General features: G+C 38.2%; 1 protein-coding gene across 1 annotated transcript; it reads right to left on the bottom strand.

The window, feature by feature from the left end:
* Window positions 1-508: 508 nt before the first annotated feature.
* N4BP1 (NEDD4 binding protein 1) lies at window positions 509-19780 on the bottom strand. Its single transcript, XM_082005728.1, has 7 exons — window positions 19481-19780; window positions 14597-16368; window positions 7087-7217; window positions 6501-6597; window positions 4667-4774; window positions 3019-3126; window positions 509-898 (listed from the first exon to the last, which is right to left on the bottom strand). The coding sequence occupies exons 1-7, from the start codon at window positions 19724-19726 to the stop codon at window positions 571-573; spliced, it is 2790 nt and encodes a 929-aa protein (XP_081861854.1). The 5' UTR covers window positions 19727-19780; the 3' UTR covers window positions 509-570.
* Window positions 19781-20929: the final 1149 nt, after the last annotated feature.

Below are 20929 nucleotides of genomic sequence, written 5' to 3'. Positions count from 1 at the left end.
ATCTGAAAATATTAAAAGGGTCTGTTTAATTTCAATGCAGAAATATTTGGAAGTTTGTCAGTGAAGGAGGTACTAGCAGAGCATAGGTTTTCTAAGAATATCTATACTCTAGATACAAACACCAACAATTATATCTGACGGGTGCATGGCTTATGTTATAGTATGTTACGCATGCATCTGGAAAATATATCGGAAGCTGTAAAGTTACTTTTAACCCTCTAACATGATTTTTCCCTTTTGAGAAAAGTTTTTTTTAAAAAGTGCTACCACATTATTTAAAGTGATAACAGTTCTTTAAAACTGCTACTGCTTTAATAAGCAATTCAAGTGAAGCATAAGATTTTTTTTTTCACAGAAAATATTACTACAAACCTGTAGTAGCAGCAGTTTTTAATTTACCAAAAACTGGCATGTATTAGCAACAGAACATACACAAAAAATATCTTTGTTTATACAAATAAAATTAGGTTCTGAATATTCACAAAGTAACATAACAGAGCAACATTTTTCTTCACATTGATATTCAAAGTTAGTCAGATCAGCTGTGATAATAAAAGCCCTGTGTAATATTCAGTCAAGCACCATGGCAGACAGTGCATTAAGATCTCTCATGAATGGATGATCAGCTAGTATTTGATCAATCTTCTGTCTTTGCTCATAATCAGGAAAAATTTTTATCAGGGCTTCTCTTAGCTGTACTGTTTCTGAGGCAGATCTCTGTGGTGGAATTGCTCGTATGTTTGTTTCCAGCGGAAGCCATGTTGATGAATGATCGCCATGTACTCTGTTTTTAGGCTGTCGACTGCTACTGGTTGGTTTGGGGACTGGCATGAAGAAAGGTGTCTCAGAAGAATATTGTCCACTGCTCTGTAAAGCCTTTTGTGCTGATCGAAAATCTCTATGGAACAAAATAAAAATTTTGGTTAAGGCAAAGGAGATGCTAGCTGTCTCTGTACAAACACAGAAAAGAAAAATGCACATAACTCCTATACTTCACTGCTGCTCAGCTAGTTACTGATTGGAATCAAAAGATAAGCATTTTTTCGAAGTGAAACAAAACAGTAGGTGTAATAGTTTTCAATTTGAATCTGGCATGAGTAACAACGCTAACATTATCTAGGTCTAGTTCCAGATTACTTGACAGAATACAGCAACAGTCAAAGTTTATTTTATGGAAGTATCAACATCAGTATTATGGAGCTAAATGGATAAAAAGATACATTGAACACATGTACACTGACTCAGAACACGTGAAAATACTTACAGACCAAAGGGGCTTCCAGATGCTCCACAAGACTATTCCTTGTCTACTTTTGCTCATGATTGTGAGCTGTGCTCACATTAAGATCAAGGCCTTGTTTCCCTCATGTGATATCCTTAACAGGGCAATGAAGTTTTGCAGCAATTTCAGGATCTGAATATTATTCCTTAATTACTGAGATTTAATTTCAGACTTTTAAAAGTTGTTGCTACTCCAAGCTGTTAGCACTACAAAATTCAGGGCCATGTCTACTTCAGATGCCACCAGATAACACAGAAATGTGAACTGGAACTCATGTTTACAGTCTAGTTTCCTACCACCAAGGGAAGCACTATCTAAATTACAGAGCTCTATTTTAAAAGCATTTAGGTTACGACTCCTCCCATTACTCAGCATGGAAAGTCTCTCTAATTGCTTGAGATCCTTCTACTTTCTGATCTTATTTCTGGTGCCACTTACGCTTTCTGCATCATTTAACTCAAGTAGAAAAGTCTCAAGGAAGGAACAAAATGAACTCTTTACACTGGCACCTTTTCTCTGTCTTAAAAACCCCACCACACACACACAAAAACCAAAGCCTAGTTCCAATTCCAAGTTTACAGATAGGAAATCAAGCTCTTCTAGAGTCTTCTCAAAAGAGTCTTTCCATTACAGTCACAGTGACCTCTCAGAACACACTCTGTTTTCACTTTATTTTTCTCGGACACCGGCAGCTAACACACGGTGTTCTAAATGACATCTTGTAAGGGTTGTGTATTAGAGCTTGAATACTTTCTTAGTGTTTCCTGTTGGAGTTCTAGAACTGCACTTTCTTTTTTCATGTCAACATTACATGCTTATTTTCAAATCAACTTGCGACATACTGGTATATACATGTCTTACTTTCCTCAATTGTTTCCAATAGCTGAGATTCCTGCTTATTCTTTGTATTAATCCTTAAGTATAGCTTGCCTTTTATATTGCTATTTTTAATTTCCTCACTTGTTTCTAAAAGCTCTCTCAATACTCCTCACTAGCATTAGCATTTATAATTCCTAAGCTAGTGAGAGAAAAGCAAAGAGCAACTTATTTTCTTGTGCAAAAGAGCAAACCCATTCTCGAGTCTTGGCAGTTAATGCAAAGCAAATTCATACTTTGAATATATGCACATTTAAAATGTACAATGATCTTAAGGGAACAATATATTAATATTTAAAATTATGGCTCAAATACAAATGCATTTAATAACAATGCCTCTCCAAAAATCGTTTTATTAACAGTATAGTACCCTCAAGTGTGAAGTGAAATGCCTCTCCAGTGACAAAGAATGTAAAGTGTTTCTTTTGTAGCACCTATTGTCCCACTACGATTGAGGAAGTGATCAGCCAAGGTGTTTTAAACAACATCACTGTAATTAACAGGATACCAGGCTACCACATACCCAAACAACTAGCAGCTTTGTGTGATGTTAACACAGTTTAGACCACCTTTGTATGAAAGCCACCACAATCAAATCTCAGAGGAAGTTATTGTCTTACTTATCTTAGTTCTGAGAGAGATCTTGGTTAGATGCAAATGTCACCAGCAGTTTCTGAACACACTGAAGTAACAAAAACATGTTTGTCCTGTTAACTACTACATCCTACAGTGTTCTTGCTTAATTTCACCGTACCTTTACTATATAGATCTAAAGAGGTGTTCAAGTGAACCGGGAAAACAGCTTTATTTCAAATGTGAAATCATAACTGTCTCAAACAAAGAGAAAACAGTGTTTATACCTAGAACAGCCTTCACTTCGAAGAAAGTCATCTAATCTAGGTCCATTTCTTCCCAAAGGGTCATCAGGAACCATAAATATGTCACCAGCAAAAGTGTATTGAAGTAACCTGCAAAAGAGTTCTTTCAGTATTATTTGCTAACAATGTATTATACCCTCGCTGCCCCTCACCTCTGTAGCACAGGACAAGTTGCCTTAGAGTAGACCCTTCAATCCACATCAGGAGTCACTGAAGCTTAACTAGTAATCCATTTGAGATACAACCAGCATTCACCGTCAATAATTTCCTGGGAGCTTATGTGAACTGGTCCCATTACACTGCAGAACACTGAGATGCCCTTTTTTTTTTTGACAGCAAGTGTTGGATGACTGCAAATTTTTGCAGAGACCAGAGTGGAATTTCCTAGGTACTTAAGAGAATATTTTCTGGTTGTTCAAATTCCCCTTTCTTGTAAGGATCTTCAACCACGTAGCTATATGTTATCAGAAAGCCACACAACTAGCAAACATAGCATTAGCTGTTTACAGTTAAGACGCAAAAAAGCTTTTTTTCTGGAATCATTTTGGGACGGGGGAAATCTACGTTGAAAGAAAACAGTTCAACTATAATTTGTCTGCGAGGAGAGAATTTGGTATAGTGGAATTTCCCCAGAAGTAAAACTAATAGCAGATGTTAACACAAGCTCTTAAAAAACCACAGACTCAGAATGATGTGCTAAGTATTCTTGTTAAAGTTCTGTAGAAGAACAGAACCTGACTTGGGTAGAATTCACTCAAGAAATAATGTAAATACCTACATGATTAGTCAACATCAATCCCATGTTCTCTCACCTATACTGTGAGAACCCAGGACAATTTTCAATTATTTATTTCATTAGACCTATACAGACGCCAGTCACTACAGTAGATGTACCTTCAGAAGATGTCAGGGAGACTGAGGGATTAGTAGGAAATTTGGGCAACAGAACATCATACTTTAAAATGACCTGATTTAGTAACTAGAGGGGGAAAAAAACAAACCAAAACAACAAACGAACAACAAAAGAAACTAGTCATACAGGAAGAACTAATAATCACAGAGAATCCACCAGCTGAAGCAGGGATAATTGATAGCTAAGTGAACTCATCTAAACCCAAAGGACACTCAAAAATTGCAGGGAAATGGCTACAGGGATATGTCGCAAGTGTTCATTATTTTGCTTAGCTATGCTGATTTGTTGTAGTATAGTAAAGAGTGATTGATTCTGAAACCTTAAAAGTGACACTGTATGTCTGCATCAGCTATCATGTCTCCTTGAAGAAATGAAAGGAGAAAGCTTGTGAGAATGGACAGCAAAGCGTATACTCTAACAAGATCTAACACCAAGCTTCAGAAGTGACATAGCTTGGCTGCTACAACGAGCTCCTCTTTATGTGAGCAACTAAGAGACGTACATTAGAGAATATGTGAATAACAGGGACATCAGACTATTCAACACACAGTATAAGGCCATGAATCAAAGTGGTGAAACACACACAGTATTTTGTTCGGCTCTACCAGAACTGCATGACAGATGCATTGAAAATAAAAAAATCTCACATGAAGGTAGAGTGCCTACCACTGTAAGGACAGACATCCTTTTCAGCTTTCATAGAAATTTAATAATTACCTTTTTTGAATAATTTCTCTCCAGGCAAGTGATTCTGTCACAAATTCTCTGAAGTTATCATTAGTCACGATAACACCTCCAGTTTTATCAGCAAGGTGTAATAAAAACCTGTAAAATTCGTTTCAAAGATTGTTAAGATAGTCTGCTTTACTGAAAAATTGTCCAAAGATCTAGAACACTAAACATTTCACCATCCAAGAGTAATCTATTTGCATGAAAACAAGCACTTTGATTACCATGAAATTACTCTGTTTTGACTCACCATATGACTTTAAACAACATTTTAGGTAGCATGCATTTATTTAGTGCAGCAGTCTTCATGGGAGGCTTTTTTTCCATTAACCCCCCCCCCCAAGCAAATCCCAAACCCATGGGATTATCAGATTCTAAATATTTGTAGAGGTAAATAGTTTGCTTTACAAAAAAGTACAGTATTTATTACATGCCCCAACACAAGCTTATTTCCATATACTTTTTCACTTAGCATTAATGTCTGTGTTCTGCAAGATAGTGTTATGCATGAGTTGTTTGCTCTGTCAACACTTGTTAACAAGGGATACTGCTACCATTTTGTTCTTAATTACATTATGAAAGAAGGTAATGACTGATTTATTAAGAAAACCCCATGGGGTTTTTTTACCTGTCTGAAAACAAGCTTTTTGCCATTCGAAACTATACTTCTGACGAAAGTGCAGATATGTTAGCACAACTCATTTCCACAGTAATCTCAACTGTAAACACTGCACCTACATAGCATTTTATACGAAATGCTGGGTGTATATAAAACATTAATGTGTACACAACTCCAACTTGGATGCCTTCTACATTTTTTTCCCACAACATTATTATTTAAGAGATCAGAGTTGCTATATTTTAACACGGAAGATAAATTAAGTGCACTCTATAGATCTTTTGCGTAGCAAGTTTTGCAATTTGGTACATGACTCTGAAATCTAATAAAAACAGGCATGCCCATGATGCAAAAGCTTGACAATTTTGTAGTCAGAAAAATAAAGTATGAATGATTATTAGTAGGAATGAATAAACCGCAGTCCAACAAACTGTAGCTAGCTGCAAAACACAATTTCAAAGCTGCAAACAGCTCATCTATGCAGAACTGCAAAAGATGGTTGTGGAAAAAAACCACCTTACGCAGCATGTGCTTTTAACTGTGTCAAGACTGGGAAAATTTGGCAATAGCAATGTAAGCACTAGGAACCCCCTACCCCAAACACCCAACTAAAACCCCTAAAGCTTACTCTTGTCTTGTTAACTGAAAGATGATCCCCACATTTTGAAGTCGAACTTTGGTGCTCAAATTAACTTGCAAATTTACTAACCTACACGTGGTTACAAATACACTGCTCCAAATACATGTCTATGTCTGTATACCACAATGGCATCAAGAGAAAAACCAGAACAAAACAGTACCTCATCAGTAGCCGATTTATGCTAGTGCTCCCCAAACATAAAAGACAATTCAAGAATAGACTGATGATCAGGAAAGCATAAAAACATTACTAGAAAACTAATTTCTTCCTCAATGCAAGTTACGACATTTGAAATAGATTAACTTTTTTTTGGTTAAAATTTGCATTAAAATTTGCCATTTTCCATGAATTTCTGAAAACAGTATGTACAATGCTATTAGAGAATTACATACAGAAATGCTTCTTATGACAGTAAAGTAACATAACAGTTGTAGAGCTCAGTCTTATGTTAGATGAATAGCGCTCTGTCTTGACAGGTTGAAGAACTAGCTAATACAACAGCTGATCAAGTATTAAGCTTTTACAGCTATTAGTTAGACTTTAAAACTATGTATATTCCATACCTGTCATCATGAGCAGCAATTCTTGCTCCTAAAACCATCCTTGCAGGGGTTAAAGACAATATTCCAACATCCTGGAGCTGTGTTAAGAAATCCTGCTCTGTTAAAATATGAAACAACTGTTCTTAAAAACAAAAGCTTTCTTCTAGGCTATTTATAGATTTGACAATTAGGCTGATATATAATTAGCAGAGAGGACGGGCTATTTTTGTACCTATTAATCTACAGAAATGACATATTGATAGCTGAAGGTTTGCTAATATTATAAAAACAGGGAGGAAGTTCAACCTCTTCCTCTAGAAGAGGAATTCTAGAAACTAGAAATTCCAGGAAACCAGAAATTAAAGAGAAAACAAAAATCAAACAAAACAAAAAGGCCTCCACTTATGGCACATTAGCTAGCCTAAACAGCATTCCAGAGAGTCTCACGCTGTATATGGAAACCAAATTACCCATGCTGAGCAGCCAGACTGCTCCTGCTTCACATTTTATGAAGTATTCCTTCTCCAGTCACTCTTCAATGAAGTAGACAAAGAAACAGTTACAGTGTAGTTTAATAAAGAAAACATTAGGAAACTATTTCCCTCACCTGTAATGTAAGGATCACGTCTTGTTCTCCACTGTGGAACAAATACGGTAATATTTCTGTGGCCACGTTTCCAAAAGTAGTCAACAGCTATTGCAATTCCTCGACAGGAGAAGAATTTCCTTAGACCATGACTGGGGGTGAAAGAAAGAGAAGAAAAATTAAATTCACTCCCATTTTACTACTACAAATACAAAGAAAATGGAACAAAACCTTGCAAAGTGAAGCTGGAAGTTACACACACAGCCTCACCAAAATAAAAGGTAGATGGATGTTATAGATGAAGAATCTTATAAATGGAAAGAGATCTTCAGCAAAGGAAAAGAACAGCAACATCGCTTTGCAACTTCATAGCAGTCTCCTTTCAGTTTCGTGGGCACAGTGATATTTGAGCAATCAGAAGTGGGTTTAGCTTTAAAATGAGGCCAATAGTGATGGTTTCCAAAATCTATTGATTACAGATTAAAATAATCATGAGCCAATCACAGAATCACTAGGTTGGAAAGGACCTTCAAGATCATCAAGTCCAACCATTAATCCAGTGCCACCATGTTCCCTAAACCATGTCCCGAAGTGCCACATCCACACGTTTTTTGAACACTTCCAGAGATGGCGACTCCACCACCTCCCTGGGCAGCCTGTTCCAATGCCTGACCACTCTCTCGGTGAAGAAATTTTTCCTAATATCCAATCTAAACCTCCCCTGGCACAACTTGAGGCCATTTCCTCTTGTCCTATTGCTAGTTACTTGGGAGAAGAGACCAACACCCTCGTTGCCACAACCCCCTTTCAGGTAGTGGTAGTTCCAAATACAGTCCCACTACAAAACAGAACACCTTTGGTTCAACTGGTTCCCATGGATTACATCTGAGTTCTCTAATAATCTAAGATATTAGGGCCTCCTCTCCCTTCATTTCAACAATCTGAGCTACCATTTTCAAGCAGAATAATGAAATTTCTTTGAAGATTTTCAAAACACTGTATTTTAGTGGCAATATTTTCTTTTTTCCCCATTTAGAAATATAATATGTTTATTACCTGTTTTTGCAAGTCAGTTAAGCAACTTTCCAGAAAAATCAGCACTACCTAATCTGAGTAATACAGATAGTGGAGTTGACCTTGTGAGGTCCACCCCATTCTGAATTATCCCAATGATGCTATATATTCCCATTTAACACATGGGAGGAAGTCCTCCTTTAGCAATGAACTGTCTAACCAGATTCTGGGAACGGAACTTCATGAGAATAATGGTAGAAGAATCTTAAAATAGAGAAGATAGGATCAAAAATACCTCTAGAATAAATCCCTACAAAACACCTATTAGTAACTTACGTAAGGCTAAACCCAGTTTTCATTCAGACACTTTTCCCCTCATGTTTTCATTAGAGGCTACACTCAGAAAAAACAAAGATATACTTAGAAAACACACACCAGTTCAGAACTGACAGCATGAACAGGTAAAGATTTTATTACAAAGTAGCACACAGAATATGTTTTGAATTAGATGTTAAGTCACTACAAAATGCTTCTCATACTAAGTGACCAAGTGGTGTTGGTATTTTAAACCAGTGTCCTAGTTAATGTGCAATTGGATATTATAAGCCTAATAGTAAGCCTTATTAGTTTTGAATGGACCTTATCTTTAAGCCCCTAGTTTAACCTACCAGAAAATCTTCTGAACAGAAAGTTCTTTAAAACATCTCCATGGAAATATTTTACAGAAAAACTGAGTCTTTAGTGGCACTCAAGTATCCTTTTCCAATTTTGTAAACTCATTTGAAAATAAATGTATCAAAATACAAATCTATTAAGGTTCTCTGAATTTGGAGAGGAATGTTTTAAGTAGGAAGGCAGAAAAGTGAGTAAGCTACATGTGAACTATGAAAGGCAAAAAAATCTGACTTATTAACAGAGTTTCTAGAGGAAAAAAAAAATCCTGTGCCATACTTGCCCTAATAAAATTAAGTGTTCTTTATGCCAAGAGCAGTCAAATAAAGGAATGCAACTGTAACTTACGAGGGGTAACTCTTCTATGTTCTAGGTCATAAACTTAAAATGCAGTCATCATCTCCTGACTTCAAGTTAGGTATCCTGTTCAATAAACTGGAAGACTCTGTTAAATATTTTCACTGTATTAATGGCTATCAATTGGACTTGAAGAGATGCAGAGGTCTCATTGTTCCTGCTTGCCCATTCTCCTGTTTCAGAGCTTTAAACCTGCTGAACTACAGAGTACTGTTTTTAAAATGTTTTGAAATCTAGAAGAGCAGCTCTTGATTAGTCCCGTATAATCAAACTCCCACTCTGTAGCAACTTAAAAAGAAAGCATGCAAATAGAAGCAATATATTTAACTTTATCAAGTAAGATGTAGAATTAAGGTGAGCTATAGTATGAATAAATACATCACTGCTAGATAAACATAAATATGAAATGCTTTATTTGAGCTAGGTAAACATGTGGAGGACAGCAAATTACCACAGCAAGGTGGTCTTTTCAAGACATCCATCTCAAAGACTGCATCTGTTCCCCAACTGCCACTGTAAATACTGGTTTTGGCTGTCCCAGTTCTTTAAAGAACTGTGAAGACCCTACAGAGGATTTGTTAAGTTAAACAAGATATGATCATAAGCAGCACAAAGCAGAAAAAAGCAGGTTGCTTTCTGGGACATGTAACATTTTCCCTTTGGTTTTTTAACTAAATTAAGGAAAGTACTTATTATTTATAAACAATTCTATCAAGATATAATCCCATCCAATTACTCTTTCATTCTGAGTTTCTTCCACATTTTAATAAAATTTAATTTAAAGTCAGCACTTGAAAGGCCTGTTTTCAGCACACAAGAAGAGGCAGTTTTAAAAAAATACTTGACAGTGGCTAGAGTAAATTCTGGGCTTTCTCTCATTCAACAAGCACACTGAAAGTACAGCTAGCATTAATATATCAATGTGCCATTTTTACTAGGCTGCACATGTCACAAGGGAAAATTCTTCAGCTTCTTGCAGTCTTCCAGACTTACGACACAAGGCGCGTAGTGATTCGGAGGCCCGCTCAGCCTTAGTCCAAGCATGTGGACAATGCATTAATGCCCCCCCCCCCCCCCCATGACACTCAGGCGTCAGTACCACCCCCGCTGCCCCCATAGGTATGGAAGCAGATGTTCATAACATCAAGGTACTGAGAAGGAAACCAAAAAACAATTCAAAGCAAAATTGAAATCAGTTCTTCACTTTCTAAAATGTGAGAAAATAATGAGGCTTTATTTAGCCAGAAGGAAGCTGCAGAATACCTACATTAAAAAAAACCCAGCCCCCCCATGCATTGATTATTTAGTAAGACATGTAAATATGTCAATGTTTATGCTATTTTGAGACAGTTCTCTGTCCATTGCTTTTCCTAAGCACAGTCTTCATTTGTTTGAGCAGCAGATGTTACTTAACCATATCTGGGCACTATACATCAGTGGTACACAGCTACTACACCCTACTCTAATGTGGAGTGTGTGCTGCCCAGCTATGTGCATGACAATCTATTGAGGTATGTGAAGGAAATATTAGAACTTCAGTAATGCACATATATAGTTGATAAATATACATATATTAGGGATGCATGCTCAAAGATTTTTTTACTGATGTGGTGCTCAATCAAAAAGTTGGGAGACCACTGCCTAGAGTAGAGATAAGTACATGTTTATGCACCATCTTTTTATTCATTGGTTTCAGATGCATTTGGTTGTTCTTAAACCTACAGAGACACAAAAACCTATAGCTGAAATATGCAGGAACCCTCCCCTCCATATTAAAAAAAAAAGCCAAAGAGTATGTGGTATGTTTATTTTCTACATGACCCCCACAATTTACATTTCTCTCCACTCATACACAATACGTATTTGGGAAAACATTTTAAAAAGTTCAAGGTAGTTTATGACTCAGTTCTGACTTGCACTTTTATACAACTATTTTCTAAGTAACAGTCTGAACAATGATGAAGTAAGTTTGCTTTAAAAACTATTTACTGCAACAAAACACTGTAATTTAATTAAAGCAGTGTCCAGAGTTATGGATCATGTCAGGTTTTGCCTTTAGAGTTAACAAGACTATAAAAATGACAGAAAAACTTTATCTCTTAATTGAATTAATTAAACCTGAAAAATTTTACTGTTGCCAGTCATAGGGGACTAGCTCTGGGCTCTTCACCTGAGGAAATCTATTTACAAGGATGATCATCACCTTCTTCAATTAATGATCACTTGGTAAGAAAGGTTACACATTAAGAAATCTTCTGACATTCCTTCTCATAAACAGAAGTTGTTACTTAGATTTACTTTTGATGCCTCATCTGTGCTATAGTGACTTTCTGGACTAACTGCAAAAATTCCTATATTACCAGGTCCTTAAAATGCATCTGAAGCTAATTGTCTTAAAAAATTTATGTTTTGTTCTGAATGGGGAAAGACAGTGATCTAGCAGGAACACGTGCAAATACATAAGAGGCCTGTCAAAAAAAAAACCAAAAAACACACCAGGCAAAGTGAGATATATTTTTATATGAATTGAGTTTAACATCAGCAGAAATATTTTGGAATGAACTATGCATCTAGGAATTTCAAGGTATCAGCTGGTAGTTTACAGAATTTACCAGCAAATACCAAGGTATAAAAATAGAAATAATCAGGCTAGGACTGTACATAAAGGGAATAAGTTAAGAATGATTCTTAAAATAAAATAATATTAGCAGTTCTACTAGCACTTCACAAATAACAACAGAATTTATTATTTCTGTTCTCAAGCAAGATTCATACATATTAAAGAGAAAAGGAAGTTAAAAAGGAAAAAAATAATAAGAAAGTTACCCCTAAAAATAGAGGAAGTTTTGCTATTCCATTAATTGATTCCCATTGGTGAAATGTTTGGGAACTAAAGCAGATCTTTCATAACCATGAAAGAACAGTATCCAAGGGCATCTTTATCTACCTCTGTGAAACTAGCAGCACACAACAAATTTTTTCCCCCATCAACACAACTGTGTGTATATGCAAATGCAGATCTGTGTTCACATAGTTACTTCTGTGAAACTGTTTCAGACAGTTGACAGCTGGTACATTACGTTCATTTTAGGACAAACCTCAACATTATTTTCTTACTGTACATAACATTGTATATTTTTTTTTTCCCCTCCAAAATTTATTTTCTTTCCCTAAACAGCATTTAGGCCCATTCTTTTGGGAAGCCTCTTTCATCTAATAACTGGAAACAGACGGCCTGATACATGCATCTTAACCAGTCAGATATGTTTTTCTCAGCCTAAGAGCTTCCTACAAAATTCAAGGGATCACTGGTAGTACTCTGGCCTATTCTTATAAAATAATCATATTGAAGAATTAGTTACAACTAAATACAATATAATATAGCTGGTATGAGGCTTTTCAGGATTTCCCATCTCAAACATTAAAATCTGTATTTTAAAATATCGTGTTTAAGAAACACTTAAATTGCCTAACCTTTTCCCACTTTGTCTGGGAATACAGATGATCTTTCTCAGAATTACTGTTGTTTTGCTTAAAGTACTCCATTTTGCTTTTGGCAACATGGTTTCAGAATGAAAACTAATTTCTGTACTTGCAAGGGTTTATGCATGTTCAGCAGAGGAAGACTGAATGCACACAAAAAAAACTTAAATAGCAAGTTCTCATAGTAAGTTTACTCTTATTTATTGTTACATTGACAAGTGAAGCAGCAGAACAGTCAGTTCGTTCTTAAAAACCACCACTTCCTCATTACTGCATTTGTCATTGCTCACTTTCGTATTCCAAAACTACAAAAAAAGCCCCATAGCAAACACTGACAAACCCTTTTGACATGCATGCTTGCTGAAATTACTTAGTATAAAAAGAACAAACCCAAGTCTCTCCCTGAATAGAGAACAGCAAACGATTGAAGAATATTTTTGATGAGAGAAATGTTAAAATGAACCCAGTGAAGCACAAAATTTGAGAGAGATATAGGCTCTAACTGATTTTTGCTATTCCAGTTAGTTATAACAAACTTAAAAAGAAAGTAAAAAAAGAAAACTGTAGTTGGCAATACTCTCCAAAGTTGTCTACAAAAGCAACATTGGGGAAAAAAAGGAATAATAAGATATTTACAATAATGGAACACCTGTGCATCATAGTCAATAAAAGGAATTTCCTCATCTTTTGTGTATTAACTTTGGCCATTTCACAGGGTTTTTTTGCATGGTGCCTTGTCAGCCAATCTATTAAAATTATCCAAGATCCCCATAATTGTCTACTATTGTTTGCATACATTCTTTCAGTTATCAGGAGAAATAGGAGACCAGGTGTGTGCACACATACACATGGTTCCCTATTCTGCAAGTTTTATGGAGGGAGATGGAATATTTTTGCTGCATGCCTACATTTGCACTAACGTGTGATGTTGTCAAAGGACAAACACATTACCATGTACCTCCACTTTAAAATTACAAGACACTGAGAGCACAAGTTAAAAACCAAAATATGTTACTCTTAAGTTGATGGTAACTCAACTTCTTTGCTAGATGCATGCAAAGCAAATCAAGTTTCATGCATCAAATTGCTTGAAACAGAGCAGAGCTCACTGAAATTACTTCTGACTGATGTGCTACTTCAAGCTGGAGCACTGATAATTCAAAGTAGGTTGCTGTGAAATGGCACAGATCAGGCTTCAAATTTGACCACTGCCTAGTAAGAAATGCTGTAGAATTAATTAACTTTTAATATTGAAACATCTTGTTATCAAAAAGGATCTCGTATACCTGTAATGTATATCTCATTTTAGTTTTCATTGCTGATTCTGTTCAAGTTTTTTTCAGATTATTGTAGTATTTGCGCTTCATGTATCTGAGCCACCCATTTTTACAAATTTGCAGATTTCTACCACAGCATGAAAGCCCAAAAGGGCTTTACAAAAAAAATATTTTCCAGACCATTGTAATTACCAACCAACTTTAAGTAAAAATCAAGGATTTTCCTTATTCTATTTTAAACAGTTATTACATTTGTTCAACTTCAGACTAAGTAATTGTTTTAAACTGAAAGTAAGTTCTACAATTGTTTCATGATAGAATATCCCACAACCACACTGTTCTAGCTGTATTTGTGTACCGAACTGTGTCATATACTGCACCTGCTAAAAACTTCTGAATTTTTTTCTATGCACAGTAACTCAAAGAATAGTAACTCTAAACAAGTCAGTCATAAAAATGAATACTGCCACTAAACAGAGAATAAAAACTATCATAATTGCTATGTGTTGGAAATTAAAATGGCTACAGTCATTCTCACGTAATTTTTCATTATCAAGCCTTACCATGACTTAACAATAGCAGCCATTACCAGCAGTTGAAAAACCTTGCTGTGTACATGAACTGCTGCTCACCAAAAACCTACCTAGCAAAAGCTTCACACATGCCACAGCAGCCTTTTAGTCTCTTGAACTTTTAATAAAGAGATAGCTGAAGAGAATAATACTTACGAAATTGCAACATTGCTTCCATCAATAATGATATGTTTTAAATATGGTTTCCCAGGTTCATTTTTCAACTCCAGTCTGTATGGCTTTTTCAGAGACTCCAAAAATCTTTGAACTCCAGTAACTGAAGGATCAGGATGACGTCTGTGTGGTCCCACTGTCTCTCTATCAGGATTTGAAGGATGTATTTGTGAAGACAACACCTGGTCTGGGATCGGATTTTCAGAAGTTGAGGTTTGGGAGAGGCATTGGCTGAGAGATCTCACTTGAGAAAAGCTGCAGTGTCCTAACTGGTCTTCAAAAACAGGATGACTATTCTCTACAGTCGAGGGCCCTATAGATTTTTGCTGAACTGCAGTTTTAGTCTTAGTTGAGATACACTGCACATCTGAGCTCCCTCTGGCTACAAAATCAACATCTTTTAGAGCACCAGTTTGCAAAGTGCTGAAAGTTACACCACCATCAGTTTCTATATCACTTGACCTTGAGCTGTGATTCTTACCAGGGCAATAAATGTCTCTCTGTTTATAGCATATAGCTGAATTTTTACTGGAAGGAGAAGCAGGTTTGCATACCAACATATGCATTTTATCTTCTGCATCAGCTTGCATGTTTGGTAAACCTCTTATTTTGTGATATTCATTTTTTGTCTCCTTTGAAGTATGACTGGATTTAAGTGGACTTTTATTGCTAGAAATGCCTTTGTCTTCTAGCTTTTGTGAATTACTTGCATTGCTTCCTAAAGGAGGATTGATAGTCCTAGGCTTTTGAGATGAGTGTTCATATTCTTTTTGATATTTTAAATGTTCCTTTTCAATTTCTTCTAGCAATGTTAATGGTTCCACAGATTGTCCTAGGACACCAATAACTTTTTCTACAATATTTTGGGAATATCCCATTGTTCTGAAAAAGTTCACAAGAATCTTATATTCCATCTCCTCACTGATATCATCACCTTCTTTAAGGCAACAACTGGGATCATCTGTTTCGCTGCAGCTATCTGAAAGCAGATCAATAACTGCATCACTGTCTAAAAGATTACTGTGTGAAGCAGATTTCACTTCCTGATCATTTTCCAAAGAGAATTGCTTTTTAGGGAGCCTTTCCTCATCATCAGAAGATCTTCTTTTACATGACTGCCTTTCTTTAGGCACCAATGCCTCTAACAGAGGCACAATGTCTATGGGAACAAAATTTGTTTCAGGAGTGTCAGAAAACACAATGTCCATTTGCTTTGTAAGCTCAGTTACAGGTGTCCCAGCATTGTTTCTTGCTTCCTCACCATCTCCTCTTCCATCTCTGTTTGCAGCGATTACTTTGGAGGCTTTGTTCTGTAAAAGCTCTGTCGGGCTTTCAGAACCTGTAAGATCTATGATGTCGCGCTCTAGTTCACAACATTCAGTTTGTGTGAGAGCTAGGAGTTCTCTTTTTAGTGAGCTAGGCAAAATCAGTAAATCCATTGTATATTTATCTGCATGTGCTTCCACAAATTGTCTGAACTGCTTTTTAATCTCCGATTCATTGTCACTTAATAAGCTTTCATTATTCTCAAAAAGCTTCACCAATTGCTGAACATGACTTTGAGCCATAACAACAGCTTCTGCACCCCCCTTAATACAGAGCAATCCTATTTCCAGCACTGTTATATCAGCACACGTATCCTGAATAAGACTGTTAAGAAACAGGCTCTGTGCACCAACAAAGATGCAGTGCATGTCCTTTGGGTAGTACTCCCTTTCTTCTAGTTCAGGTTCACAGAGTCCCTTAATATATTCCTAGAAGGAAAAAAATACAGCAAAGTGAATATTTGTGACAAGCTTATATGAATTTTGGTTAGGTCAGTAACAGACAAGTACATCAGAAAATAAAGCCAACTTAGCGTAAGAAATGTGAAAAAGTAAATATTGCCAGTGAACTGGATATTAGAGATAAAATACAGATATCTGAAATGATTTTTAAATAGATCTCATAGAAGGCTAACTTTCTTTTATATCCTATTGTTTATAAATAAATTCATTTAAATACTCTGTTACTATCAGTTTCAAGTTGTAGCTGAAACCATTCAAAGTACAAGTGAAGACATCTATTTTCCTGTCCTCATTTTTTGGTCAAAGAGAACATATGCATCATAAACAAATGCACGGCACTAGAGAATTCTACCTAGTCCATAAAACTGAACTTCTAAAAACAGTTTCCAAAGGCTCATCACAGCAGTACCTATGCTACATTTTTAAGATGTTATTATGTGTTATTCTATAGTTACTACTCATGAATCAAGGACATTGATCCTGTGGCATGGCACAACATAACTAGTGGCCACAGTAGTATCCATTAAAAGATACGCTATAGGAAAAAAAGCTAAAACCAAACAAATGACTAAAGCACTATCAGGACTCCCTTAGTAAGATTCCCTTATTAACCAAATAAAACATTTGCATTTTAAAACTAAACCGCCAGAGCACCTACTTACAATGGGTATATGACACCAAAGAAAATCACACCCAAAAAGCTCAACACCAAGCCAGCTTTCCACCCGAGGCTTGGAAACTCAGTATTTTGAAAAAGCAGATACTGACAAATGACTGAGAAAACTCCAGGCTCCAGATAGTTCTGTGTTCCAGAAGTTCAGGTTTTTAATGCATTTAAAAAAAACCAATCGCATTGCTATTTCTGCCACCTAGAAGTGAATACAGGCAAATTCACTATACTACTTGTTTTAAACGTGTCAAGAGTTCAGAACTCTGTCAATATAGTATACTATTTCTTCTTTTGGGTAGCATCCCCAAAATCTCTCCTCCTGTGCTTAAAATTCTGCAATGTAGTGAAACCACTTTCTAAGCTGCAGCCACTGTATTTGCAGACTCACAAGCATACCAAATTTTATTATCTATCTTTACTCTTGGAAATTAAACTTAACTTTTAAATGGAACTAAAAAAACAATACAAGGTAATGAATAACGTAACACCACTTCCTATCATCTCTCGAGTTACATCACCACAGGTATCAAGACAGGCTGCTTCAAGACCATATTAGCACAAACTGCTTCTGCAACAAAATCCACAGGATAACTTTTCATGGCATAGCCATCATATGACTGCTTTTGCAGAGCAACAGGATAATAACTTAAGTAGAAAAAAAGGATATTCAAAACCTGTGGATTTTTTTTTTCCCTACATTTCCTAAGCAGCACTGAAGAATGAATACATTGCACGTGACTGATGAATTAAAGCACAAATTGCTATCACCAAAACTTTTAAAGGGCGACAAAGACTTGCAATTGTTCGTACTTTCTAGTCAATAATCCTCCTTCTGAATTTTTTTCTATGCACAGTAACTCAAAGAATAGTAACTCTAAACAAGTCAGTCATAAAAATGAATACTGCCACTAAACAGAGAATAAAAACTATCATAATTGCTATGTGTTGGAAATTAAAATGGCTACAGTCAATCTCACGTAATTTTTCATTATCAAGCCTTACCATAACTTAACAATAGCAGCCATTACCAGCAGTTGAAAAACCTTGCTGTGTACATTCTGGGGTCTGAAAACTGCTCTACACTGTATGGGAGACCCGACTTCCCTTGCATTTAAAGTATTTGCAGTAGGAAGCATATTGTATGTTATTAGGAAAAGCAGCAATTAGAAAATGGAAATCTTGTGCTGTTTGTTTCAGGCTTTAATTTTCTGGAAAATGAATTGTACTGCAGCTGCCTGGAGAAGAATAGCTGTTTATGCTACCTGTAACAGTTTCGGGAGTCTCTGAGCCCCAATATACAAGCAAATTGGGTTAGAGTCAGAGTCAAATAATTCAAAACCCTCAATATTCATAGTATTTTCCTTGTAAGTCTCATGCATTACACAGTTAAGGAGTAAAGTCTTTGAAAGTGGACTGCCAAGTCTATGAACTAAGTCAAGAAATACATGCTAAGGATCCCCACTAATATATATGTGTATTTAAACAGACACAAACACCCACATATCGAGACTTCGGTTTTGAAAGCCACCTTCAGCCCAGCTAGCGCTCACACTACCATTTCGCATCACATGATTCAAACAGCTACAGTTGCCAGGTCCAGTATGAGTAATACTAATTTCATCATTACTGCCGCGTCCCCCCAAAGGTTAGTTGTACCGGAGATTTAGCAGTTCTCTGAAGACACTTCACAGCAAACAGCGTCACAATCAGAAACACAAGCAGTCTAGACAGCTCTCTCTTTTTTTAACGTGTTTAGTGTTCGGTTCAAAAGCAAGCTACCTGCTCCAGCAAGCCGACTGGTGAAGCAGTCTGGGTCTGTCAACTTTGACACTAAGGAAATATCAGCTCTGTTAAGCTGTTAGCAAGACCTTGGCTGATAAGCTACTAAATGACACAAGTTGAGCATGTAAAGCAACTGTGAAAGATGGCAACATGGCAACACCCAACAAACTCTGAAGAATTTCTTGGCTTCGGGAAGAAAAAGGAGAGCGATACATTTCAATCGCGTTTTAAAGCGAAACTTGGCCCACTCCTGCAGGTGTTAGCAGGCAGACAGCAGCAGTATTTCACAACGCGGTGACCGTGCCGCGCTCTGCAACACCCGCGAACTTTGCACTTCTCAGCTGAATTGTTTCTCCGATTCTCTATGCTTGTGTCAACACCACCGGAGACACCCTGGCACCTGGCACACGCCTCTTTCCCAGGGCAGGACCGTTTCTGTTTCCTCGTCAAGCACCGACTCTCCCCCCACCCTTTCTTCCTCCTACCCGCACGTAGCGGCCCCGAGCCGTGCCCCGGGCAACAGGAACCTTTCCGTACGCAAACACGGCCCCGGCCCCCGTCCAGGAGACCAAGGCTCCAACGACACGACCGGGGGCCGCTCCCCGCCCCGCCCCTGGCCCCCCGTACCTTGGCGCTGCGCACGGCCTTCCCGCCGCCCGCCAGCTGCACCCAGATCCTGGCGGCGGCGGGCGGCGGGCCCGGCGGCGGGATGGCGGGGCGCCATTCCCCCTGCGCCCCCAGCACGTCCAGCTGCACCTCGAACAAGCCCTCGATGCGGCCCCGGCTCCCCTCCAGGAGGCGGCTCTTCTCCGCCGGGACGGTGAACTCATCCGGCCCCGGCTCGGAGCCGCGGGCTGCCCAGCGAGCCGCCATCAGGTCCGGCCGCGCCGCCCTGCGCTCCGGCCTCCCATCCCGCCGGGCCCCAGGACAACAACACGGGGAATCCCCGGGCTCCCTCCGCACAGCCCGTAGACGTCATCGAGCCGCGACGGCGCCACCGCCCGCACCAAGAGGCGGGAAACGCCCTACTCCACCCGCGGCGCCATCTTTAGTAAGGGCGGCGGAAGCGCTCCTCCCTCGGCAGGGCTCTGTCCCGCTTTTCCTGGGGATGGGCGGCGCGTGGTGGAGCGCGGGGCGGTGCTGCAGGCCCGGCCGAGCCGCCCGCCTCCGGTTTTGCCCGCTGGTTGGCGCGCGCCTGCAACTGTGCCCAGGCGCCCTGGGAGGAGGCTCGCGGCGCCTCACAGCGCCCGCGCGCCGTCCCTGACGGTTAGCGCCAGGCGCCGTCCTGAGAGGGCGCGGCGCGGGAAGGAAACCTTTCTCTTTTACGATTTCACAGCCTAGAAGTTGCGTTTTCAGATGCTGTTGGCACAGTCATGTTCTGGTATCGTCGACTTGGATTTCATTTAAAAAGAAATGTGAGTTTTATCCTTCGTGGTCGCAGGGGACAGAAGTGTAGCCCCATCCCCAAATCCTTAGCTCTGCTAGCTCGGAAAACAGAGGACGCGTTTTTACTTTAAAAAAGTCTTAAAATGAGACGTGAAGGATAAGATTAGTTCTTGAAAAGTAGCTCTGGGGCTTCGCTAGCCTTCGAATGCCTGGAGTTGACAATATTGACTAACTGTTGTACAAAGGAGTAAACATCTCAGGTTTTTTCATCTCTTCCCATCCCAGACCCGGGTAAATATCTTCCAACTTCTCCCTAGACTACTTGATTCCCACTCGTTTTGTCCATCTCTTTAGCATCACTGTGGAGTTAGTTTTTAGTAGCTGTTCATTAAATGTAGCCTTCTAAGGGAGGATTAATATTTTGTGGTTGTGTATCTAAATATTTTGTTTTAATCTACTCATCTCTTACACCAGGAAAGGATTAATATAAAAATATATCATTTTTATAAAGGCGCTCGTATCCCTGTTTAGAAACTTTTTAACCAAACGAGAGTTTGCAGTTCTTCATACATCTGAAAATCATGCTAAATGCTTATGTCCGGGTAGAGCTGTATACATTTTCCTACCTGAATTTGAAGTGTTATATCTTTGAGTCCAACATAATTTTTGTCTGGCATGGTAAAATGGAAA

This window comes from Phaethon aethereus (assembly GCF_964289735.1).
Source record: "Phaethon aethereus genome assembly, chromosome: 13".
In the NCBI taxonomy this organism is placed as follows: Eukaryota; Metazoa; Chordata; class Aves; order Phaethontiformes; family Phaethontidae; genus Phaethon; species Phaethon aethereus.
This window is presented reverse-complemented; position numbering and strand designations above follow the sequence as displayed.

What these genes read in the sequence shown, in the direction of transcription:
- N4BP1 (XM_082005728.1), bottom strand. Translation starts at nt 19,726, where the DNA reads ATGGCGGCTCGCTGGGCAGCCCGCGGCTCCGAGCCGGGGCCGGATGAG. An exon ending in AGGCCGTGCGCAGCGCCAAG is followed by an intron (nt 16,369 to 19,480) that starts GTACGGGGGGCC and finishes TTTTCCTTCTAG; the next exon opens with GAATATATTAAGGGACTCTG. An exon ending in ACGTGATCCTTACATTACAG is followed by an intron (nt 6,598 to 7,086) that starts GTGAGGGAAATA and finishes ATATTTTAACAG; the next exon opens with AGCAGGATTTCTTAACACAG.